Raw genomic sequence first — 24,059 nt, forward strand, 5'->3', positions numbered from 1 at the left:
AGCTGCATACTCGACAAGCCCGCTTGCATCCAGTTAAAACAACGCATTCCAACCTGAAGCAAAAGGACAGAACAAGATGAGCGACAAGTTGAAAGCTCTCGAGCTGCCTCCTCTGATATTGATACTGGGTAAGCCAGTCTTAGTGATCTTTGATACAGGATCTGAGGTAGCTGATGTATCTTTCTAGGAGGCACAACGACCATTGCTAGGACGTTATCACAATACCTACTTGACCCAAAATCACCCAAAGCATCGGTAAGCGATCGACAGTCCAGTTATCTATCCGGGATGCTCATCTGAAATGCCCGTGTGTATAGTTTGTCCGTCTAGCAGATAGGTTCTCAGTCTCTCCGCCAACTACATATCTCGATAAATCATTCCTGTCCCTACTGAATTCAGATACCTCAAAATTGGAATACAAGCAGGTCAATTTACTAAATACATCCAAATATACCGAGCTATTTACTCCGCCAAAAGAATTCAAGGGGACAAAGTTGTTACCGAGGGGGAAAGGCGATTTCGAAGGGTTTGATATCGTCTTTGATCTGACGGGTGAATTGGGTTATGATAAACCTGAAATTGTGAGTGCGAAACACCTGAAAGACTGTCTGTACCTGATATGGACCGATCTTACGAGACAAAGATATTGGACTGATATGGTCTGCTTTGTCCAATTTTAGCTACAAATATCCAACACCTATCAGACCGCTCTATCGCTTGCCACCAGCGCATCCACTCTACCGACCAATTTCAAGCCCAAAGCCTACGTTCGACTGACATTCCCATTCTACGCGCAAAAATCCCTCCCATCGTCCTCTCCTGGCCATTCGGAATCTACCGAGCTAACGCCCGATGGTGTAAGGGGACGATGGTGGGCTGAGACTTTGAGAGGTATTGGAAATTTGGATTTGAATTTCGGTGTGATCAGATGTGCGGCTTGGTATGGTCGGGGTGCGTATCTGGGGGAGATCGTACCGAGATTAGTGGTGGGACATGTTTATCAATACCTGTGAGTGAAGTGAATAGGCACTGTAAACAAAATCATGATCTTGCTGATGCGTTTCGCCTTGTGCGATATAGGAAAGAAGAGATGAAGTTCCTATACAAGTGAGTAAACCTTGCTGCTACAACCTTTGCAAGTCAACGAATGTTGAGTTAAAGATTGCAGCTCCGATCTACGAGTGAACACTGTACATTCTCTTGACGTCGCCCAATCCCTATATCTCCTATCATTATACCTACTATACAAACCTCGATCTGAAGTATTGAAGGAATCAGCTATCAACGTCCCCTTCACGTTTTCCACTCCCTCGTCATCTGGTTTCTCACTTACATCATCATCAAAACGATCTTCAATCTCAGATTCATGGAAAACCATCCCAACCGTTGTACCCGAATTGACCAAAGTTGCTATACCCTTATTTAACGTTGTTGACGAGAATGATTCCACCCAAGGTAGTTTGGCTAAGATCGTAGCTGAGACTTGGTCAATCAAATTTGGGTTTTTGAATTCTGCCATGGCTAGCTTGGTACAGCAGTTTGCGAAAAATGATTTCACTGAGATGGTTGAGGATGTTAATGAGATGGTAAGTTCTTGACCTCCTAGTACACTATATAACATGTGACTATGTTCAGATTCCAGCTAACGTTGTGAGTATATGACGGTAGCACGTCGAAGCTTGGTCCAAGATGTTGGCCTCTTCCGATCCACCTATCGAATCTAGTCCGATCACTCCATTTCTAGACGAACATGCATTCAGGAGTAAGCGAATGTTGCTCAAATATACGATGTTTTTATAATTATTATTATTTTCGCTGACTTGTATCCATTGCATCGCACGCATTGTTTTCCATTTTTGTAGAAATGTCAATCTGTCTTGATGGATCCAAAGCCAAGAGACTATTAGGTTTCAAACCTATTCATCCTAGAGTGGAAGTGAGCGAACTGAAAGAGATTGTCAAAGAGTTTCAAGAAGATAGACTATGGTGAGTCATCCGTGATCTGTTATATATCCTATTCGATTTGATACGATCAGTCAACTACTCAATAATCAGATTTCCGTTAATTGTTGTTTATCTGATCCTTGTCTTGTCTGGTATTTAGGCCTAAATTATCTTAGAAATTTGATTGTCTACGATGTCCTCGCGAGTAATTTCTGAACCGGACGATCGACGAGTCACTTTCCTACAGAATATAATCATTATTCGACAATTCTGAACTCGTTTTCATGAGTATAAGAAAGGAAGGAGTTTTGGTACTAAATCAGTGCTATATATAGTACAGGACACAATACTGTAGTCACAATCAGATGGTCGAATTTATAAAATCACATTACGTTATCAACTTCTTTTCCCTCTTCTGACGAACTTTAGGACTGTATTCTCTTTCGAATTAGCATATTCCCTCTTAGAATCCATGAATTTGATATAACATTGAGGATTAGTACATTAATGAATATCGATGATTATTAACGAACAACGAACGAAATCTGCACATTCCTCGGCAACATCACATATGATCTGAGACCAAGTAAGTATGAACATTACATTATTCTATCTACATGGATAAACCCCTACTTGTCTTATCTATATTCATACTCAATCCCTAGCTTGGATGATACCGCTGCTGACTTAATTATGCTGAATCCGTCATTATCACTAACAATCTACAAATCCGATATCGATGATGTCTCTTCATTCCCTCTCGAAACGTGATTACAGAGTCCACTTTTCGCCTGTGGCCTACAATCCTAATCTTAATCCTGATCTGCTGAAACTTTTACCACACTGACATGTTGACACCACCCTATCATCCCATACTACCTTCATAATCGATCGAATCATCTTTACGGCCATTCACTCTTTACCTCTTACTCTTACTTGGCTTTATAAGAATTTCTCAGCGATATCAGGATATACGTCGAATCTTCTCTGAACCGTTATAGGTAAATTCCTTCTTGTAGTGTTCAAGAGATCGATATCTGTCGGCCAGAAAAGAAAAGCTTAGTCAATAAAAATTGAAATTGAGATTCAAGATGAAGATGCAGCTGCCAATTTTTTTTCCTTCAAAAGGTAATGTTTGTCACTCACCGATATCAGCGTAGATTGTCGTAGGTTCATGAGAAGCTTCGACTAGGATATCTCCTCTGTATCAAAAGAATGAGAATGGAAAGAAAATCAAGATTAGCCATGTTGCAACTACACCAGACCAGATGATCTGATCCAATCTCATCTTGTCTGATCGATCGAGAAACTTACAGCGGATTGACAACCAATGAATGACCGTACTGAACACCGATTCCAATCCATCGTCAATTCCTTTTGCACTTCGTACTACAGCGTAAGAACAGGCATGGAGTTGATAGACTTACAGCTTGATAAGATGCTTCGGGATGTCGAGCCGGCGAACACATAGCCACGTAAATTTGATTATCCACCGCTCTACACATGATGAAGGAAATGTATCAAATGTCAGTCAGCAAGCACCATCCCTATGATCAGTCTGATAGCACCGATCACACAATCACACGGTACACGGCCACTCACCGAGCTCTTTGGAGGAGTGACCAGTGCATAGGTCCGGTGGTAGTGTTGAATGCGGCTGGGTAAATCATAGCCACGCAACCTATATAGCAGAACAGAAGAGAAGTCAACACTTATGAATGAAATACATGACAAAGTACAACACACCTTGTCTAGCGGCGATAGTGGCCATTTCTGGGAATCTCTGTTATCGATTGGGTTGTACGTGTATCAGTATCACTACGGTTCGGGTGAAGGATGGAAGATTGAGAATCTTTGAAGGGTAGCATACTCACAATATCATAACAGATACCTAATCCAATCTTACCAAAGGGAGTATCAAAGGTAGTCAAGGATTTACCTCCTGTAAGAGTATCAGATTCCTATAGTAACCAATAAAACATTTATCACTTGATTGTCACGAATGATTGCTATGACTGGCGAACAACCAGGGTAATATGAACTCACCTTGAAAGTCTGTCTACCTGGGATATCAATATCGAACAAGTGAACTTTCTGATGAATAGCGACGAGGGTACCTGTTGGCGTAGGTCAGTATATCCAGATGAGTATGATTTTATGAAGACAATGTATATATGAAATTACGGGTCAGATGAGAACCAGAATCAGAATCAGACTTACCACTTGGATCATATACTGTACAAGTATTGAAGATCTCATCTGTTTTTTCATCTTTCTGAGGTATCGAGCCTTATTATTATCATACCAAAGCATAATTGTCAGCCAATTAATTGATCAAAACTAGTGGCTACATCTCTTCACATGACAGGTGATAACAATTTCCTTGTGAAGAGAAGACGATTCACACGACTCACCACCAATCAACCAGATATCATTCTCCCTAGCCATCTCCCTCATAGCCTTAACAGTCTCTCCCTCATCCACCTCATCGTACTTACTTCCCACATGAGGGACTCTTTCGGAATATTCCCTAAAGGCAGTGACGGCATAGGGCGAGTTCCAAATTTCAGGTAAGACGACCAAGTGTGGTTTGGGAGAGGATCGAGCAGCTTCCAATACTGCTTGTTTGGCTACGGCTATGTTGGATGCCTTGGAAGAAGTGAGGGAACCCACTTGGAGGAGGGCGAGACGGAACGGCTTGGCTGAGATGGATGCCATTGTGTGGAAAGTACTATCGGGTGAGGATGAGTAAGATGTAGAGTGGTATTAAAAGTGACGCCGTGAAGATGTGGAAGCAGTCTGACGGGAGAACCTTTGTTGTCGTCGACTCTATAAGTGGGATTCAAACACACAGATGGTGTATGACCTGTGAACTGACTGTGTTGCTGCGCTGTGTATGCGTATCGACTGAAGATGGTGGATGATGGGATGATGGTAAGATAGATTGATCTGACCGTATTGACCGGCGGTTAGGTTTACGCCTCCATTTAAAGTTACACTCAGTCGCATACGCCCGGAACATGACCGGTCGACCTCACTGACACTGTGTACGGTGGACCCTGGCATACACCGTCGTTGACCCAATGCGCAACGCAACGCCCAATGCAAGTCGATTAAGAGACACTACGATATGATATACGATCCTGCATGATAATTCGTTAAGACTGATACTGATCACAGATAACTCAAGAAAAGACACACAAACTAAAAGCGACTATTGACATGTATATAGTAACTTATGATGAGGTAGAGAATTGTCCATGGGATAAGAAGAAATAATGCAAGAAAAAATACAGATATATAAATATATATATGAACTGGACTGAAATAGAATAAACGATATCATATGTCCAGAAAGAGAACAATGGGGATGTCAACTAGGTTGAACAGAAGGAAGACCATGAATCTGATCGGGTATCGTGTCGAATAATGATAATAATCCTAATCCGTGTTTGAGGGAATTCAATTGTTTATCTATAAACACACAGTGTCTCTGCGTGTGAGTGTTGTTCTCGACTCCTACTCCTATCCTCATTTCGCTTAAAGCATAAATACACCTATACCAGCGCCAACAGCACCCAAGACCAAAGTCGTCCAAGCACCTGTCAAGGCGTCCATACCTACAATCTGTCTTCTGGGTAAACCACCACTTGAAGATCCATTGGCCACTGCCGCTTCCGCAGACTGAAGTACGACCGAATTGACGGCAGATTGATATTCGTTGTACTCTTGGATGGTACCGGCGGGTACGTTGGCGGTAGCTACTGTAGGTAAACTGAAAACAGAACAAGGTAATCGTTAGAAAAGTCACGCAGATGATAGGATAGGTTTGACTCACGCTGTGGTAGGTGCAGTCCAGGTGAAAGCTGTGTAGACTCCATCTCCTGGGTCAAGCCAGTAGGTGGTAGTTCGCATAGGTGCGGCGGTAGTTGTAGGGGTATTACCAACGACTCGTTGTCTATATGATGCGAACGATTGATTCAGTATATGTGGCATTCGACTTTATCACAATTGTAATTATCGTTGACACAAAAACGGTTGAGCAAAAAAATACAGAGGAAGTACACTATATACACTCCTGTCGTGCCCTCTTATATCACTTGTGATTTATGATAGCTCAAACTCACTGTGTGGTAGTAGTTTTCCCCGTAGTAGTAGTGGTGGCATCATCGTCATCATCGTCGTCGGCAGCAGTAGTGGTAGTAGCGGTAGTTCTAGCAGTGGTGGTAGCAGTTCCAGTGAGAGTTTGAATAGTACGCGTGGTGGCTACTCCCAAGGCGTTGGTACCAGTCGATAAAACTACGGTATCACCATTCTGCGTTAAGAAAACAGAATGATCGATTAGCTCGTATAATTCTGTAAAGTAGGTGAAGGCGCCTCAAAGAGATGAAAAGGGCAAGTGGAGTGGGGGTGGGGATGTACGATGTACAACGAATGCGCAATAGATAACAGACAGACCGAAAAATAAAGAACAACGTCAATACTCACAGCCCAAGGGTAGGTGGTAGTAAACTGTTGAGCAGCTACATTGCTCGCAGCTAACAACAAAGCCGATACGAGAGTTGATGCAGAGATGTACATTGTGAATTTGTGGATTTGTGGATTTGTGAGGAAAGAAAGGCTGGTCGGAATTGAGATTGTCTTGGGGTTGAAAGGAAGGTGAAGAATGCGCAGCCGACGAGTTGTAGTTATCTGAAGTTATATGAGGTCCCAATGCTTGCCTCCTATCCGTCAATCTTCCTAGAGTGCTTATCAACACCTAAGCTCGATGGATTGTCGTTCACCGTTTTTTGTTGTAGGTGATGGTGAGAGCGCGTTTCTAAGGTGATATGAGGTAGGGTAAGGAGGGTATCAGGGCTGAATTGGATAAAGGATTGTTTATTCAGTTGTCGCTAATCTTTGACCACTCCAGTTCTTCTATCCAGTACTTCGATAATTGAATCGTTGATGGCACTTGAAGAAGTAGAGTATCTGTATTTGAGTATGATGAATATGATATGTTGAACGAAATGAAGAGGTGAAGAAAGAAAGATGAAGGAAAGGAAACAATCACAAGCTAAGAGAGAGTAAGCTAAGAACATCGTCACAGGGTAAAAACTCACAACACCAAAGCACCGCAACGTAATTACAAAAAGGGAGAGGGTGGCGGTGTTTGATCGATTTCCTAATGACCCATTACAAATCCATCTGTAGTGTTTCCTAATCGAATAGAACCAAACAAATGCAGTAATCGGAATCATCGGGTATATGCATTGTGGCACCATTCCAATGACGTTGCAAGCGAGTAGAGAGAGAAGTGATTGAGCGACTGCTCTCTCTACCCAACACGTACGTCAAAAATCATTTCTCGATATGCATAGCTTCTCCCAAAACGAATGAATAGTAAGATCGAAGAAGCAATTAACTCAGGTATATGTAGTCAATGTACGCATGTTACCCCATAAAAAACAACAACGGAAAAAAATAAAGATACGAGTCAACTCCAATATCTCCTCTAAACAAGGTCTCACCTCGTTGATCTCAAAAGACAACCATTATCACAAGCCACTCCTTCGATATGTATCTCTTACTCTCCAAAGTTTTCTTCTTTTCAATTGTTTACTGCATGTACTGCCTAAGACTTGGATTCACCATTTGATCCATTCAACACTTCATTCAGAGTTCCGGCTCCATTTTGACCCTTGTGACCGTTCGCAGTACCGGTCGGATTTCCATCAACTTGGCTGGTCAATAATTTAGGTAAACCTAGTGCGGCTCTTGAGAGCTTCGTATACCATTCTTTCATACCACTTTCGGTGGCCTTGGTCGTCCTCTGTACGATCGAGTACAAATCCTCTACAAAATGCACAACGAGGGCATATCAGCGAGTTGATCTGATCAAATATCACATAACAAGGCTCGGACAATACTCACCATCCCATATCGTACTTTTACTAGCAACTGTCGTACCGCTCTTCAAACCGCTCAGAGCGTAAGCTCCTTCTCCAGGTTCTACCCTCCCTTCTTTGTTGGATGGGTTGGATGGGTCGATAAACCAATTCTGAGTGGACGCATCTATCAAATCAGGATAAATTCGACCAGCGACATCTAATCAAAACAAATCAAAATCGAGTCTTGTTAGCTCCATCACGATATCCACTGATACCGGATAGGATGGCTTACCGATGATATCTACCGTAACTTCACTTTCCTTCTCGTTCAATTGTCTATAATCGTATCCTTTCGGAGCTGGGTAATGGTGTACAAGAGATGTATCGTCCGTATCGCCATTAGCCTCTTTCAGAGATTCAGTGCCTGGTGTACCTTCCTTGGCCAGTTCAAAAACATCTCCATAGACCACACATCGCCATCCCGTCGTATTGGGTTTGCTTGGATCAGGATGCACCTCCACGGCAAGCACTCTACAATTACATATCCTCATACAGTCAGCGCAAAGATACTTCAAAAGGTGAATAGCTGACTGACCTGATTTTGAGGAAGACACCTCGTTCGGTTGCACCTTCCGATGGAGGTAACAAAGCGTTGGTAGGTAATTCGCTTCGGGTCTTTTTCAATCGTACCAAATCATCCAGCCATATTCGCTCACCACCCCACCACAACCCCTGCGATCCAAGTATATAGATAAGCTGATACCAATCTTGTAATATATGAAATCTAGCGATGCAACTCACCTGGTAAAGGTTCTTCTTCTGGGATAAAATAGCTTTCATATCTTCCGCACTTATATCTTGATCATTGGGCAACACATCAATCTTATCAGTCTGAGCCCATGCCTCTGCAATGTCCTACAAACCACACAGTCAGCCATGACAATCTGGAATGTAGGATTTGGAAGACCGTTGTTTACTCACCGAACCAATTTTCAGTGCTACGCTCAATCTGAAAACTATCTCTTCATATTTATCAGACATCTCCAAGAACCTTATTCTCTTTGCCCAATTACCCTTCCAACCTTTATTCACGAGACTCTCGAGTTCTTCTTGAGATTGACCCGAACCTTTATGTTTTGCACCTTCTTTCTTCACACCTTCCTTTAACACTTTCTCAGCATGTAATCCTATACTATTCCATCCTGGTTCTCCTCCCATCAATGCACTCCCAGCCTGCCAAGGCAGAACATCCCTTCCATCTTTGATAATTTCGTCTTGGGCACTGAACATACCCAGCGGTCTAATGTGATATTCGTAATAATGTATGACGGTCTGGTTCGAACTATCCAAAGAGGTAGGTGCTTGACCACCGAAAAGCGTCCACGCGGAAGAGGCAGATGCAGAAGCGACATCTCCGCTATTGAGAACTTTCGTCTTCAGGAGTATTTTCGATATCAACCCTGGCCAATGAGTCACAGGTTTGAGACCAGCTGTAGGGGCGTGTGATGGAGGATCGATGGTATTGATTTTGAACCAGATCAATTCACCTCGTCCTGTTGCCATTCAATTGATTCATTCAGCTAAATGAGACTACGGTACGTCTTCAGATAGATGACTTACGAAATCTTCTATGCGATCTCAATTCCTCAGCTCGTTCAGGTACGACAGCAGGGAATACGGCTTCTTCCCCCGGTTCCACCTTCTTCTTCTTAGCTGATCCTTCTTTCAGAGGTGAGCTACCCGATGGTCGTTTGGTAGCTGAGCTGGGCATGGACTGTCTTCTATTGGTTCCTTTACTGTATTTACAGGTACACTTTTCACGACATATCAAAACATTAGCTTCATCAGTGGCCGATTTTTAGTCTACAGATGACGATCGGAGAAGCTGGCACTTACAGTGGTATGATCATCTAACGGTCTCGAAGTATCAAATAGCCACTCTGCATGATCTAAGAATTCAGGTACACTTCGAAACTATTCGATAGTACCTCTCGTCAGTTTGGGTAGAATTGCCAGAGGCAATCTCGCTTGTGCAAGCTCACTTTCGCGACATCACGTGCTCCCTGAAATGTATGGTCAGCATGGCCTTGCTTGTAAAGTCGTGGAGATGACTCTAAATTAACGAGATGATGTATCGACTCACATACACATAATGATCCGTTCTAATTTCACCTGAAGACTGTGCCTTCTTGTGAGCAAATATCTTGTATCCATCAGGCAGAGGTATGCGTTGTTTTGATGCTACGATAAACGGTAAGATGGGTAAGCAATCATTCAATTTGGTTGAACATGACCAGACATCGAGTCGAGGCATTCTGTTGCGATCCTCCTTGATCACATCATATGCCCCGCGTTATCGGATGGAATCACCATTACACTTACCATCTACGCTCAGTCCCAGGTGATGGACCAGATGCTTGGCTACCTGACTCGCATATAGCTCATACTTGGCTGTCCCGGCACCTTCCTCCTCGTACCATGAATCGGAACCTCTGGTAGTATCTGGGTATTTGGATGGATCACTATCCGTTCGAGGCCATACCAAGGCGGGATGAGATGATTTAGACATAGCGAGCCGGCTTCTGACCGTTCACCTGTCAGCGATCCAAATGTTGGGGGATCGAGCGAGGAACAGGTGATAGCGTGTAGGCGAGGATAATCCAATGATGGCTGGGTGGATGGGTAATGTTGATGAATATGAACATTACGAGTAATTGATAGTTGTAGGTTAACTAACATCTTTCCCTGTATCTTGCTTGCCCTCATCCCCCCTTTTTCGAGACGCGTTCATACGAACCACACAAAACAAAAAGGGGGGGTCAAATAAGGGAGAGGCAGTCAGCGGCATCAAAAATGTCGAGATTCTCTGCTTTCTCGCTACGATGTATCTGTATTTTACGACGAAATGCAACGAAAGATCATCATCAACCAACGATTCGGTAGCTAGGCCCACCTACATATAGACACAAGATTGAGCGACGCTGGGATATTTTATCAAAGAAACGGATACCGAAAGGGCATAAGCTCACACCGACAGAATGATCGGATTGAAAGGATTGCTAAATGTAATTTACAAGTCCATTTACCTTTTTTCAGCGTTCACATCCGGCTCAATTCGCTGATCCACCATATGACACATGACACATTGTAATAGGTGATCGATAATACCGGTGCATTGAAAGTGGAATGTATAAACGTATTGAAAGTGAAAACGAGATTGAAATCTACCGGTACAGCCACAGTAGGTAAGTACTCTATAGATTTGGATTGTGGTCGGGTCTGTTGGGTTTCTGTGTTAACGAGATGGAAATGACTTGTATAGGAGATGAGATTGTATGTGTAGTAAATAAAGCAAGACCAATTTCTGCCAACGAAGTAATCAAGAATCCGTCGTCTTCCTCGAATATACAGAAAATCAGAAAAGGTGATGTAAGGAGAGCTGTGGTAGTAAGGGTGAAAAAGACTGTTCAGAGATCTGATGGAAGTGTAGTGAGGTAAGTGAATATCAGACAGCGATATGTATATGTTTCTTGGAAATACAATTGAACTGAAGAGAGACGGGCAAGGACATATCTTTTTGCTGATCATTGGGTTCTTGGTCTGAGAATAGGTTCGACGACAACGCAGCTGTCTTACTGAATAACAAAGGTGAAATGTTAGGTACAAGGATAGTAGGACCCGTAGCAGCAGAATTGAGGAAATCAAAAGGTGGTGCGGCAGGTGCAGGTGGTAGATGGGGTAAAATATTGATGTTAGCTCCGAAGGTGAGTGATATCCTGTCGACTCGATCTCTGGTAGATATTTGCTGATCCCTCATATGACATAGGTGGTATGATATACATAAAACTTGTACTTTGCATGAACATCACCCGCATTATCACTATTTACCCATCAGTCAATCTCTTCATAAAATACTGAACAGATCTGTGTGGGTACGACCCTCATCCATTCCCTCTGCGATGAGAATAAATTATCGGAATAATCTGGTAAGAAGACAACACCCTCATTTCCTGATGAACAAATTTCGCATTTGCCTATGATGTTCCCTTTCTTTCTTCTCATCCTCACTCAGGGGTGGTCTACCTCTCTTCCTCTTGATACTTCCGCTTCCGCTTTCAGTATGACTCGTGACACTCTCCTTCAATACATCAACTTCGTTTTGTGTCATACCCGCTTCATCTTGAGACCTTGATTCCAATTTGGATTAAGCTGCCATCATAGGATTATCATCATTATCCTCGTCATCGAATTCCAATTGGAATAACTTCACTCCAGTGTCGCCTCGTCGGGACCTTCTGGATGCCATGGTCTCCGAAGAAGTGGTATCAGGGATCTCTTTTTCGGCTTTTCGCTTTGATCCTTTACTACTCATTGAACTTCCAGGTTCTACAATGCAGTATGACATCAGATGCCTGTCATGACGTACTTATGATACGATTAAGAAGATAATACTTACTTTTGGTGCTAGCAGTGGTAGATACCGCTGAGTTGCCTTTCATAGTGAGGGAATCATTCTCTACCCCAAATCGACGTGTAATTGAGTAAGTGAGAGAATATCCACCGTGATTCACACCTTGATTCATCTGATGGGGATTCTCGGTCCCACTCACCTGGTCGGTATGATCCGCTTTTTGCATTGTCGATTGAAGTAGTCGTAGAATTCTCAGTATTAGACATGATGCAGGACGCAGAAGATAATGTGTATAGATTAGGACAAAGTGCATAACTGAAGAGAGAGGAGAAATGATCAAATTTATGGAATATATGCTGATGTCCTTCCTGTTTCTTGAGCACACCAGTCGTTGTGGAATATCGAGTCCTAAGCGAAAGAAGCGATTCGACATGATGTCTATCACTATGTCTTCGGAGTGGACAACGGAGATGTCAATAAAGAACGCCTCTGTTCTACCTCTCGCTGCTCCAATACGGAAGTCCAGATTATACATCCCTTGTTGCCTTGAACGTTTTACAAATGTACTTCGATGTTCATGTACAAACAGCTATAGTGCTTAAGATTTGTTCTGAGGTATCAATGTCTTTACGCAAGTATACTTGATAATCAAAAGATAGCCAAAGACGAGATGTACCAATTCAAAGGAAATGTAAAATTTGAATGTATACAGTTGGCGACACATGCTAGTGTTTGTTCTGCAACTCCATTCCTAATTCAGAAAGCTCCCCCTGTTTGAGTTGAAGGGCTGTTCACGACATCAATTCTTAACCACCGTTCTTGGCTGTATGATAGACTTTACTCGAACACTTCACGTAGATACGCACGTAAAATATGGTTGATGATCAAGGAGACTACCTGTAGACACGCCACGCAGCCACTTGACGACTTTCGAAAGATGGAAGATCAAGGGCGGGTGCTTTTCAACAATTCTAGACTTTTACGCCACCTCACAGCCGCCAAGGGATCATAATATCAACAAGGACAAAGCGTTTCTTGCCCCGGCCGAGGAGGGAGAGGCTGCTCGTTGCCTTTCCCAAATTTCCCAAACGATGTAAAGCATATGCATAGCAAGCTAGCACAAGCTATTCGGTACGAAATACCGGATGATCCGACTTGCACCTATACCAATATGTACATAATATATTCGATGTTTCTTTGCAACGAAGCGAAATACCAAATTGATCAATCAATGCATTTACCAATTCCCTGTCTTCTGTCAAGTAGCTATAACCAAGTAGTCACAATGATCTTCGGACGTACCGGCGGTATCGAAGGACATCTCATGTATTACCTTACCAATCAATCAATCAACCTGATCCCATTCCTGAATGATGAAAGGGAACAGACTGTAATTTGCGCAGTAGTCGGTCCGACAAAGAAGTTTTAAGTGTGGGGTAAACTGCTTTAGCTGTTAACGAGATTTCCCAAATCAGGGTAGAAAATAAGGAGAAGCAAGCATCCAGAACCTGAATATCAGTTTTAGCAGGGTCGTGTACGCGTGGTCAAGATTACGAAAAAGTGGAGCAAGTAACTCTAAATGGTGGAGAAGGGGGATTTCTACTCTCCACTGTTATCAGAGCATGGAGCGCCTTTCTTTCTTTATGACAAGGACAAAGGGATAATTTAGGCGAAGTAGATGTCAATTTTGTTGGTATTTGTATAAAAGGCCAGATCAGATCAGCACAAAACATATCAGACGAAAATTTTATCTTTATTGCCCATCAGTCCCACCCTCCCCCATAAACATATATAACAAAGAAACATTTATCTCTGATTTCCTTCGTCTATTCATTCCTTCCCAAGAAAACTTCATACCTCCAAAACCTTCCACGTCATATCCCCCTACATCGTAATTGCAAGATGTCTCTCCTCAGATCAGCTTTGACCAACGTGTCTCGAACTTCCCTTCGACCATCTGCATCTGCCGTTAGCAGAGTCGCCATCGCTTCCAGGGGATACACCACTCCTACCCACGTACGAAGGGATAAGAACGGTGATCCTTTCGAAGAACACAGAGTAGAGGTCGAACCTAAGATCGCTTCTATCGACGAATCAATCACTTTCGAACATCCCAAAGTGAGTTCACACACGTTCATATCCTACGTGTGTATATAGCTGACCACTCTCATTTTTGAAGAAATGGGCAGACAAACACCCAGGTCACGATATGACCAAAGGTGATTTCGGTCGACACACCAAACGAACCCTAGCTTCCTTCTCGATGGACGGTAAAGTCTGTCTTGTAACTGGTGCTGCTAGAGGTCTCGGTAATATGATGGCTAGAACTTTTGTCGAATCGTGAGTTATCCCGATTCTGCACATATCAACACCCCACCCTCCATATATCATCTTCACACATATTCTTTTAAGGGATATAATCCCTCCAAATATGCGTTTTCCAAAACATTCTTTACCCTTCCTACCAAAAAATTCATCAATTACATAAACCCTAACACACATGGAGCTAACTCTTGGGGAATCCGCATCTCTACAGTGGGGCCAACGCTATCGTCCTTGTCGATCTCAAGAAAGACGAAGCCGAGAAAGCCGCTGAAGACTTGGTCAAGTGGTTCGGTAAGTCTCTCATCCCATATCCATCGCGATCATCACGCGTATGAGACCGGTAATTGACGATCTGCGCTGTTCATAGTCGAGAACGGTGAAGCCGAAGAAGGTGAAATCCAAGCTTTGGGTTTAGGATGTGATGTTTCGGACGAAAACTCGGTTGCCAAAGTTTTCGAAACTGTTAAAGAGAAGTTCGGTAGATTGGACGCATGCGTCACTGCTGCTGGTATAGTAGAGAACTATGTCGCTCACGAGTATCCTACTCAGAAGATCAAGAAGCTGTTGGATATCAACATTATGGGTGAGTTAACCTTGCGCCATCTCAACATCCATCGCGCATCATTTCATCTCGTTGAAAGCTGAAGTCAACGAGAAATCGTGAACCATTTCTCGGTCGGATAGGTGCTGATCACTGCATTTTCTTGCGCCAGGTACATGGTACTGCGCCTTGGAAGCTGCCAAACTCATGCCCGAAGGTGGATCCATCACCCTCGTTGGATCCATGTCAGGATCCGTGAGTGATTGACTATCGAATCGCAGAGCAACAGCACTGACTATGTACTTTTTCTCTGCAGATCGTCAACGTTCCCCAACCTCAGACCCCATACAACTTCTCAAGTGAGTGGCTGCATAGATATGACAGCATTTATATGTATCTAACTGCAGCTGACGATTTATTTGACCACGATAGAGGCCGGTGTAAGACACATGGCTAGATCACTCGCCGTCGAATGGGCCGCCAAAGGAATCAGAGTCAACTGTCTTGCTCCTGGTGAGTCTATACCCGAGTTTCTTGTCATATTCACAGATCACAGTTGCTGATATATGTCAACTATTGTGAATTTAGGATACACCTTGACGAACCTTACCAAAGTCATCCTCGATGCCAATCCTGTCTTGAGGGACGAATGGTTACACCGAATTCCAATGGGTCGTTTGGCCGACCCGTCCGATCTTAAAGGTGCAGTCATCTACTTGGCATCTGATTCGTCAAAGTACACTACAGGTGCTGAGATCGTAGTGGACGGTGGATACACTTGTTTATAAGCCTGTTTGTTGGTAACCGGTGCTTGGTTCTTGGTAGTAAGGAGGCATATCGAAACCAGGAATGGAATGGAATGGAATGGAATGGAATGGACATTTTTGAAACAATCAAATCAATCACAATAATAACTCAATGAAAGTGACAAAAAGGTAACAAAATGGTAATAAATGCAATCTGATCTGATATATATGTAAGATAGAAATTTAAAGTAGAAACCATGGAGACGAAATGAATAAATGTGCATTAAACCCTTGCAATAACTTGCACCGATGTCAATGAGCCCTTCGCAGAAATATACGTGAATTTGTCAAGTTGACCAATTTTGATGAACTGGGAGGCCATACGGTTCAAGCAGAATAGCAGGTTGTAATGAAATTGGTGTGACAGTAGAGCATCACTCTTTGTATTCCCCAGGTATGCTGAACATAATCAAAGGAACACGGTATGACTCCAGGAAATACAAGCGACCAGACCTCATCTCACATCCACGTCTTCTGCGATCAGATGAATCACTGTATTTACTCAATTACAAGTAGGAAATCATTGAATGCATGATATTCCCTAAAGAATGTCGTATAAGACCCAGACTAAGTAGATATTTACTCGTCATCTTCCTCATCCTCATCAACGGCGATCTTACCAGCCTTGTAAGCTTCGATCTTCTCTTGGATTCTAGCTTGTTTCTCTGCCTTGGTGGATTTAGGAGTCTTGTGTTTCTTGGACTCGGCCTTCCACTTGGCAACATCCTTCTCGGTCGGGGTGAATGATGGGTCTTCCCTGATCTTGGCGTAGGCCTCGGTGTAGATTTCCTCGATATCGGCGGAGGAAACGTCGGCGGCGAGGTATGAAGCGAATTGTTTCTTGAATCTAATAGGATAATATATATCAGTATGATACCCTAATATACTGTAAGTTGATTGACGAGCTAGATGACTCACCGTTCATCGTCTTCCTCTTCGAGGGATTCCATGTACTCAGCTACGTGACCACCGTGAATGTAGTTCTGGAGAACCTCAGCGTCGATGGATTTAGTTTCGGGATCGTAACCTGGGAATCTCTTCTCGTTGTGGGGGATGAAGATACCACCATCTGAAGCACCTTTCATGGCACCGAAAACTCTAGCACCGGTTGAGGTTCTTCTAAGACCAACATCGAGGTAAGCCTTGAAAGGTCTTGGCTCATCATCACCCAAAGCTTCGGTCAATTCGAGTTCACCAGTGGGTTCCTCAACACCTTCGTATTTGTCGGCCAAACCTAATTTGGTCAAAGCTCGTCTAGCGACCAAGAGACCGGTAGCGTAACAGGCGGTCCAGTTGGTGAGACCGTGCTCAATACCGTATTTGGGGAGTTCCTTGGAAGAAGCGTGAACGAGAACGGCATCACCCTATTACACAATAAGAAACAAATGTCAATCTTCTGTCCATACTTCTGGCGTTTGCAAAGAATAGAGGTCAAACTCACTTGGATCTTGGCGTAGACGATTTGGCAGATCACTTGCTTGTTTGTGATTCTAACAACGAGTCGGTACTGAGTAAAGGAAAGCCATTTGAGTATCAGTAAATTTGATCTTTTTATCCTTGATAGTATCTTCCTCATCTCCGCTCTTAATACTTCTTACACTCCCGGTCTTTCTGTAACTGCATCATCCTGCGTAGCTCCATTCGACTGACTGCTCCGACAAGGTCCATGCAAGAACTCTCTACTCACCTTGGGGGAAGCGTACTTGTTCTTAGCCTGAGAGACGAGCGCTCTTCTAGCTTGGTAGTCGGTCTTACCCTCTCTTCTTCGTCGGGGCTTGACTTGGTACCTGGAGAAGTAGGCGTCGTTCTTTTGGGTCTTGACGAAAGGCATTTTGATCGTCTTTTTTAAGGATTGAAGGATGAAGAAAGGGAAAAAGAGAGTTGTGGTATAGTTCGATATCGATAAACCACGAGAGAGCGAGGAGCAGCGAGCAGGGCAGCGACAGCAACAAGCAGAGCAGCAGCCAGGAAGGTGAAAATCTCCAGTTCAGTTCGGCATTTTTGGTGGAATCGGCGTTTCGTTGGAAGGGATATTTTGCCGAAGAAATTGCTTGTGGCAATCCAATATTCAGATCACATGGAAATGCTCGTGTTTACGTAAGGGATGACCTCCACGTCAGTCGTCCACCTAGATCCAAAGATCCATGGGCACCAGACTCATCTAGATGGCTATCATACATATGATATGACCTCCGACAATAGCATTGCGAACCGATATTCTGCAGCAGCCAACAATCAGCTCCAACCATGCGTCTCAGCACATCCTTGGCCCTCGCGGCGGCTCTCTTACCCTTTGCACAAGCAGGGATGTACGGTCAGCCAGTACTGAACCTCGATGCCAAATCATTCAAGCAGGCAATGTCAACCGAGCATGCAGCGGTGAGTGTCGGGTCACTATCGATATGTTAGCTACTTCACACAATGCCCAGCTAACGCCAGCTGATGATGGTGTATATGTACTTTAGATGGTCGCATTCGTTGCCCCCTGGTGCGGACATTGTAAAGCCCTTGGACCAGAGTACACCTCTGCCGCTCAATCCCTCTCACCCCTTATCCCATTCTACGCTGTTGACTGTGACGATCAGAAGAACAAAGGTCTCTGTGCAGAGTATCAGATCCAGGGATTCCCCACTATCAAGGCTTTCCCCAGAGCTGGAAAGGGAGCTGCGAGGGATTATCAAGGTGAAAGAAAGAAGGGCGCTTTGATTGAATATGCAAAATCCTTGGTACCGGATAGAGTCAAGAAATTGAAATTGGATAGTAAAGGTGGGAATGAAGATAAGATTCTACAAACTTTCTTGGAAGAGGTAAGTCATCCGTCTGTTCGATATTACATATCATACTGTATGTTAGCTGACAAGCAAGGAATAGAAACCCACTTTACCACATGTATTACTCATTCATCCTTCCGCGCCATCCATACCGTTCTTGTGGAAAGTCCTGGCTCACAGATTATCAGGCAAGGTGAGCCGAGTTTTTTTTTTGTTTTTTTTTTTTTTTTTTTTTTTTTTTTTTTTTTTTTTCAAAGATTGTACAAATCCAGCTTACAATATATCTGTAGATGCACCTGGGTTTTGTCCGTGATACCACTTCCCATTCTTTGATCTCGTCACTCGGTATATACGATTCGGCAGATACTACGAAAGACGCCACTAGAGTCGTATCATGGCCTGCTGAGACTACGTCCAAGGAGGGCTTGACAGAGTACGAGGGTGAGTCAGTGATTCGCCCAAAGGCAAATACAGAGTAAATCAAAATCTGCGGCTGACTTCTCTTGTGCTGTATGATATAACAGGAGCAATGAAATTCAACGCCTTACTCGAATGGTTACAATTCCAACTTACCGGTGAGACTTCCACAACGAACGATTCGGAGAAAGTCAAGCAGAAACCCATCAAGATACCTGAACCTATCACCTCTGCGTACGACACTGAACCCGAACCTACGGAAAAACGTTCAGTGAAGAGCGAAGCTGCTGCTAGGAGGGCGAAATTGGACGAAGCTGAACGAAGAGATAGGGAGAGAAGGGAACGGGCAGCTGCGAAGAAAGCTGCCGAACAAGCATCAGCAAACGGAAGTGGGACTGTTGATGACGCTCCAGATGCTATCCCACAAGAGGCAGTGGAAGCCGAACAGGTGACGGGAGAAGAAGCGTTGAAAGAGGAAGCTGCTGAACCTGTCCCGGAGCAGACGGCAGAATTGCAAGATGAGGAAACGGTAGAGAAGACTGCTATACCTCATGAAGAGCTGTAGGGGAATGGTTCGAATATAGTATACCATGATGATAGTGAACCATATGCATGCTTGTTATATCTTGTCATGATCGACATTTTACCCAATGATTCCGGTTGTGAGTCACCATGTTGACACAGAGATCCGGCGGAAGTGTTTTGTTTTTGCATGCATTCAACGACATGTTGGATATTCGAATTTGTGAGACCTCCTCTCCTCGCCTTCAATTGCTGACGAGATTCTTCGTTATACAGTACCCTCAACAGCACAACAGACAGACAGAAAGCTATTGAGATTGGTAAGAATATGTCATCGCCTATCTTTCCTCTTCGTACATGCCTGAAATGTCGATCAGTATACCCTCTTGTGGTCTCAGCCTCAACATCGAGCATTACTCGATCGATGACATCTTCCAATCGATATCTCAACACAGAGGTCGATACCTCACCACAGTCAGAAAAGAAGATAAATACATGGTTTCTCAACCAGCCTGCTAGATCTCTTCCTCTTGCTTCTCCAACAACAAGACCTGAATCCTCTTCACAACTATCACCATCATTCGAAGATACACAATCTATACCCTCCATACCTACCTCTACTCCTCCAATCTTACTCCCCCTTCATACGTTCCTCACCTCCCCTTCGAGTGAAGCTTCCGACGTACTTCATCGACATACAGTCCAAGTATATGATACTACCTCCCTATCGCAGTATTTAGACGAGAGGGGTCAAGGGGACTTGGTGAAAGGTGAAGAAGGTTCCGGCGGATGGTACGATTGGGTCATAACTGTTCAGGTCAAAGGGAGGGGAAGGGGGGTGGTAGCTAGGGGAGATGGAGTGTTGCGAAGATGGGTGAGTGGATTTTGGGTCCATTGAGATAGATCAAGTAAAGACCTTCGGATGTTTTTCCTTCCCACTTGGTTGCGAAGATCACATATGGCATAATCAGCATGAACACCTACTGACAGTTCTTCCTGCTTGTTTCTCTTAGCTTCTCAAAAACCCACTTCATCCTTCCATACCGGTCTCACCACATGAATATCCCAAGACACCCCGTATAGCCCCTGACTCAGATTGGTCCATCGTCCCTCTCAATCTTGGTCCAGATACGGATTTCAGAGCCTGTGTGAATCTGTTGAGTGAAGAGGGGGCGAGTAGATGGAAATTAGACGAACTCTGGAAAAAAGCGCAGTAGTCACATTAAGTTTGGTAGAATAGAGAGCGATGGGGCGATAGGATAATCATCTAGATGAGGTATTCTGGGACTGAGATCGATAGATTATAGTTGCTGTGCTTAAACAGCATCGGAACTTCCGCATATTCCATCCAAATAGCGCAATTGTTATAGCAATAACATCTTTCATCAACCATCAAACCGATGTGCTCGGCTTTAAGAACGCTGAATGCTCGTCGCGTATGATATGTATCTCATGAATGCATCTACTATATCTACCGCCAATCTCACGATCTATTTCTATAACAAAGGTTCCACATCAATCTCAAGCGATGAACAAGGTCTAGTCAATTCAAAGTTGTTCAGCACCGTGGGATGTAAGATACCGAGTGAACCTATGATGATATCCCTTGACCATGGTTTACCTTCTTCGGCGGAAGAGGGTAAAGCCGATTTAAGAGTTGAGGCAATGGTGGATAATGGTCCTTCGGATGATGGACCTGAGGGAGTAGGTTCGGTAGGTTGGACGTTGGGTTTGGGTCGGTAGTATACTGATGCGGCTCGACCAGGCAAGTATGTTGGGTCTAAGGCATGGAATGAAATGGAACCCAGTAAAGTCAGTCAATCCCACTCAATCATTTTCACAAGCAAAAAGAAACTTTGACTCACCCTCTGAAGAAGCAATATAGTATCCATACTTTCCACTACTCTCCCTCTTCTCCAAGAACGGCACACCGAGTACTTGCATGACCCTATCTAACAATCCATGGGTAACTTCGAATCCAGATTTCTTATCCATGTAAACCGCACATAACCTTCTGTAATTCTTAGATTGTCTCTCCGATTTAGGATCTTGGATAGCCACATCAGAACATTCAAAGATCTTCATGGGCAACGCTAAAGCCTTGTTCTCCCGTACCGTCTTCAACATACCGGGTAACAAGGAAGTTCGGACTACTTGGTACTCTAAAGATTTGGGGTTGGCAAGGTGGATCGCGTAATGTCCTGGATCAGGTCGGTTGAGCCATGCAAAGTTCTCATCGTGAGAGCACTATTGTTCACATACATGTCAGCGTCAAAGTACACCAGAATGATATTTGAGTATGTGCTCACCAAGATCAAAGGCAAAGCCTCGATCCATCCAGCCATAGCACATTCTTTCCTTATCAAATCACCCAACCTGTTCACGGGGAAAGCCTTGGCGACGGTATTGGTAGTAGGCATAGATTGCGGGAGGTTGTTGAATCCATAGGCAATAGCTGCATCTTCCATAATGTCACATTCATGGAGGATATCAGGTCGGGTAGGCGGTACTTGAACGTCGAGAGCATCAGCATCGGACGTGGAAGGTGAAGCGGTCAATGACATTCTGGTAAGAAGAGTGCAGATCTCTTCTCGAGTATGGGTGAGGCCGGTAGCAGCGTTGATATAGGATGAAGAAGCCGTAGTGGGTCGAGGAGCAAGAGGAGGGGAAAGGTGGGATGAACCGTCAGGCATAATGATTTTGACGGGTTCGATACTGCATGAATCAGATGGTTAGTTGAAAGCGAAATTGCCCACGAAATTGCTTCAACTCACGTGAAGGGAATTTCGGTGTACTCGGCGAACATGGTTGAAATCATGTTAATGACGATGTCGCTACCAGATCTGGGTCAGCTACAATACGAAAAGACCATATAAGACTAGCGTACAGTTTGGTCTTGTCGGTGGCGGTTGTATCAATGAAGATGTTTTTCGTTTTACCAGCGATGATTTTGGAGTCTGAGGAAGTATCTGAATCAGTCTTCTTGTTGATGCAGTAGGTCATGAATCACTCACGTTGCGAGTTGATGATGGGAGGCATAGACAGAACTCTATCTTTACTATCATAGATGATAGGGTAGGCAGGAGCATCTCTGATGATGTTGAGGTATCTACCAAGGTGTCGGTCGGTCTAGATCAACACGATCAGCATAACATGCTTACGAAGGATCATGTGACGTTGCTTACCTCATAAACACCCATCAACTCCTCAGCCGTATACTCCTGATCCTTGTTCAACGGCGCGAACTTGATCTTCTTTGGATCTTTGCACATGTACCTGAACGGTCCCTCGATGGTATCCAAATCATGTGTACCGATAGCCACGAATTTACGTTGTCTACAAAGATTCTGGTGTAACTTGTCTTGCAGGTCGATGAAGCTCTCGTACTCTAATTGGTTCATTGGTCGGGATAGTCGGAGGATAGCCGAGGCGAAGTATGGTCGGAGAGGTGAGGTCTACATGTTGCAGCGATTAGCATATCACTAGAAAGATAGCATGACGATGAGATCAGGAGAGGTGAGAGACGATATAGACCTGTCCAATACGTGGTCAAGGTGATTGAGTTATATGAAAGCTATACTTACCGAAGCTTCAACGTAAACCTCCTGCAACTTATCTGGCACTGACAAAGTATACGTCGGAGGCTGTTCCTTCTGCAAGAAGATCCTCAAAGACCTGGCTAAGCCTTCCAAACAGAGCAGGTCGTATCGGTTTGCTGGGATCTCAATTTTCAGTTGAGGTGGTGGGGTGGGTAATCCTTTTGCTCGAGCCTCTTCTACATCTTTGGTCGTCTAGACGCAACACATAGATGATGAGAATAATTCATATATAGCAGACTTGCTTGCAGTGTACACTTTATCAACAGAAGGCAGATATAACTCACATCTTCATCAAGCTCAACACCAAAATCGAAACAAAGCTCGTCGAACTCATGGGTGGTATATTCCCTTTCTAACCTCCTGTAAAGTTCATCTTTGTCTACTGTAATAGTGGGCTAGAGAAAGTGGTTGTATGAGCTCTATCCAGATCAGACTCTGAAGGCCCGCTTACCATTGTGCTACTCTACTGTCAAATGGCTGGATAGTAGAAAGTTAGGTTTGCTGTTGATGATAAGTTCTGTGAGATGTGTCGGATGAGATAAAAGTTGAAATTGGGAACAAAGTGGACCAGTGGACGAACGAGTCAGGTCAACCTCGAAGTCAATTTCGGATAACGGAATCAAATTTGGATAGAAGTGACTATCGCAAACTCAAATCTCTCATCTTCATCCCACAGTCGCATGCATACAGAGGTACAGAGGGATGCACAAATGAAGAGGTATCATGTACTGGATCGAAAACATGACTGGGTAGATGATAATTATTGCCGAAAAAATGAAGCAAGAAAATGCATGATATCAGATATATCAATTGAAACCCCCCTCATGATAGTCCACCCAAGTAGGTGGATAAC

The 24,059-nt window shown here is 43.8% G+C and overlaps 11 protein-coding genes across 11 annotated transcripts; 5 read left to right on the forward strand and 6 right to left on the reverse strand.

Moving 5' to 3' along the window:
* Positions 1 to 76: 76 nt before the first annotated feature.
* Positions 77 to 1,990, forward strand: I203_101553 (uncharacterized protein; the record flags this gene model as incomplete). The annotated part of the gene is made up of 8 exons (XM_065516907.1): positions 77 to 128; positions 188 to 255; positions 318 to 581; positions 681 to 1,009; positions 1,081 to 1,107; positions 1,169 to 1,586; positions 1,669 to 1,762; positions 1,863 to 1,990. 8 exons carry the CDS (start codon positions 77 to 79, stop codon positions 1,988 to 1,990), a joined length of 1,380 nt encoding a protein of 459 aa, XP_065373725.1.
* An 896-nt stretch (positions 1,991 to 2,886) lies between these two features.
* I203_101554 (uncharacterized protein) lies at positions 2,887 to 4,662 on the reverse strand (the record flags this gene model as incomplete). The annotated part of the gene is made up of 10 exons (XM_019148878.1): positions 2,887 to 2,981; positions 3,091 to 3,146; positions 3,259 to 3,287; positions 3,372 to 3,441; positions 3,547 to 3,625; positions 3,691 to 3,727; positions 3,819 to 3,905; positions 3,991 to 4,061; positions 4,165 to 4,233; positions 4,359 to 4,662. 10 exons carry the CDS (start codon positions 4,660 to 4,662, stop codon positions 2,887 to 2,889), a joined length of 897 nt encoding a protein of 298 aa, XP_019001897.1.
* An 822-nt stretch (positions 4,663 to 5,484) lies between these two features.
* I203_101555 (uncharacterized protein) lies at positions 5,485 to 6,525 on the reverse strand (the record flags this gene model as incomplete). The annotated part of the gene is made up of 4 exons (XM_019148879.1): positions 5,485 to 5,719; positions 5,783 to 5,902; positions 6,072 to 6,259; positions 6,433 to 6,525. The coding sequence occupies 4 exons, from the start codon at positions 6,523 to 6,525 to the stop codon at positions 5,485 to 5,487; spliced, it is 636 nt and encodes a 211-aa protein (XP_019001898.1).
* A 1,033-nt stretch (positions 6,526 to 7,558) lies between these two features.
* Positions 7,559 to 10,383, reverse strand: I203_101556 (uncharacterized protein; the record flags this gene model as incomplete). Its single annotated transcript, XM_065516908.1, has 11 exons — positions 7,559 to 7,779; positions 7,858 to 8,031; positions 8,107 to 8,345; positions 8,410 to 8,546; positions 8,616 to 8,729; positions 8,796 to 9,367; positions 9,435 to 9,627; positions 9,711 to 9,788; positions 9,857 to 9,877; positions 9,958 to 10,055; positions 10,197 to 10,383. The coding sequence occupies 11 exons, from the start codon at positions 10,381 to 10,383 to the stop codon at positions 7,559 to 7,561; spliced, it is 2,034 nt and encodes a 677-aa protein (XP_065373726.1).
* A 469-nt stretch (positions 10,384 to 10,852) lies between these two features.
* Positions 10,853 to 11,649, forward strand: I203_101557 (mitochondrial 54S ribosomal uL14m domain-containing protein; the record flags this gene model as incomplete). Its single annotated transcript, XM_019148881.1, has 5 exons — positions 10,853 to 10,879; positions 10,969 to 11,059; positions 11,137 to 11,308; positions 11,425 to 11,578; positions 11,641 to 11,649. The coding sequence occupies 5 exons, from the start codon at positions 10,853 to 10,855 to the stop codon at positions 11,647 to 11,649; spliced, it is 453 nt and encodes a 150-aa protein (XP_019001900.1).
* Positions 11,650 to 11,817: 168 nt separating this feature from the next.
* I203_101558 (uncharacterized protein) lies at positions 11,818 to 12,451 on the reverse strand (the record flags this gene model as incomplete). Its single annotated transcript, XM_019148882.2, has 3 exons — positions 11,818 to 12,001; positions 12,080 to 12,200; positions 12,271 to 12,451. 3 exons carry the CDS (start codon positions 12,449 to 12,451, stop codon positions 11,818 to 11,820), a joined length of 486 nt encoding a protein of 161 aa, XP_019001901.2.
* Positions 12,452 to 14,127: 1,676 nt separating this feature from the next.
* I203_101559 (uncharacterized protein) lies at positions 14,128 to 15,879 on the forward strand (the record flags this gene model as incomplete). The annotated part of the gene is made up of 8 exons (XM_019148883.1): positions 14,128 to 14,343; positions 14,405 to 14,565; positions 14,762 to 14,841; positions 14,918 to 15,133; positions 15,264 to 15,346; positions 15,408 to 15,450; positions 15,524 to 15,604; positions 15,680 to 15,879. The coding sequence occupies 8 exons, from the start codon at positions 14,128 to 14,130 to the stop codon at positions 15,877 to 15,879; spliced, it is 1,080 nt and encodes a 359-aa protein (XP_019001902.1).
* Positions 15,880 to 16,476: 597 nt separating this feature from the next.
* I203_101560 (60S ribosomal protein uL18) lies at positions 16,477 to 17,728 on the reverse strand (the record flags this gene model as incomplete). Its single annotated transcript, XM_019148884.1, has 4 exons — positions 16,477 to 16,744; positions 16,816 to 17,261; positions 17,339 to 17,404; positions 17,585 to 17,728. The coding sequence occupies 4 exons, from the start codon at positions 17,726 to 17,728 to the stop codon at positions 16,477 to 16,479; spliced, it is 924 nt and encodes a 307-aa protein (XP_019001903.1).
* Positions 17,729 to 18,144: 416 nt separating this feature from the next.
* Positions 18,145 to 19,650, forward strand: I203_101561 (protein disulfide-isomerase domain; the record flags this gene model as incomplete). Its single annotated transcript, XM_019148885.1, has 5 exons — positions 18,145 to 18,276; positions 18,363 to 18,704; positions 18,769 to 18,861; positions 18,959 to 19,109; positions 19,193 to 19,650. The coding sequence occupies 5 exons, from the start codon at positions 18,145 to 18,147 to the stop codon at positions 19,648 to 19,650; spliced, it is 1,176 nt and encodes a 391-aa protein (XP_019001904.1).
* Positions 19,651 to 20,031: 381 nt separating this feature from the next.
* Positions 20,032 to 20,824, forward strand: I203_101562 (uncharacterized protein; the record flags this gene model as incomplete). Its single annotated transcript, XM_019148886.1, has 2 exons — positions 20,032 to 20,481; positions 20,621 to 20,824. The coding sequence occupies 2 exons, from the start codon at positions 20,032 to 20,034 to the stop codon at positions 20,822 to 20,824; spliced, it is 654 nt and encodes a 217-aa protein (XP_019001905.1).
* Positions 20,825 to 21,103: 279 nt separating this feature from the next.
* I203_101563 (phenylalanine-tRNA ligase, beta subunit) lies at positions 21,104 to 23,660 on the reverse strand (the record flags this gene model as incomplete). Its single annotated transcript, XM_065516909.1, has 10 exons — positions 21,104 to 21,387; positions 21,473 to 21,854; positions 21,917 to 22,322; positions 22,382 to 22,441; positions 22,495 to 22,564; positions 22,622 to 22,736; positions 22,793 to 23,062; positions 23,192 to 23,398; positions 23,491 to 23,601; positions 23,658 to 23,660. The coding sequence occupies 10 exons, from the start codon at positions 23,658 to 23,660 to the stop codon at positions 21,104 to 21,106; spliced, it is 1,908 nt and encodes a 635-aa protein (XP_065373727.1).
* Positions 23,661 to 24,059: the final 399 nt, after the last annotated feature.

The sequence above is a fragment of the Kwoniella mangroviensis genome (assembly GCF_000507465.2).
Source record: "Kwoniella mangroviensis CBS 8507 chromosome 1 map unlocalized Ctg01, whole genome shotgun sequence".
Lineage (NCBI taxonomy): Eukaryota > Fungi > Basidiomycota > Tremellomycetes > Tremellales > Cryptococcaceae > Kwoniella > Kwoniella mangrovensis.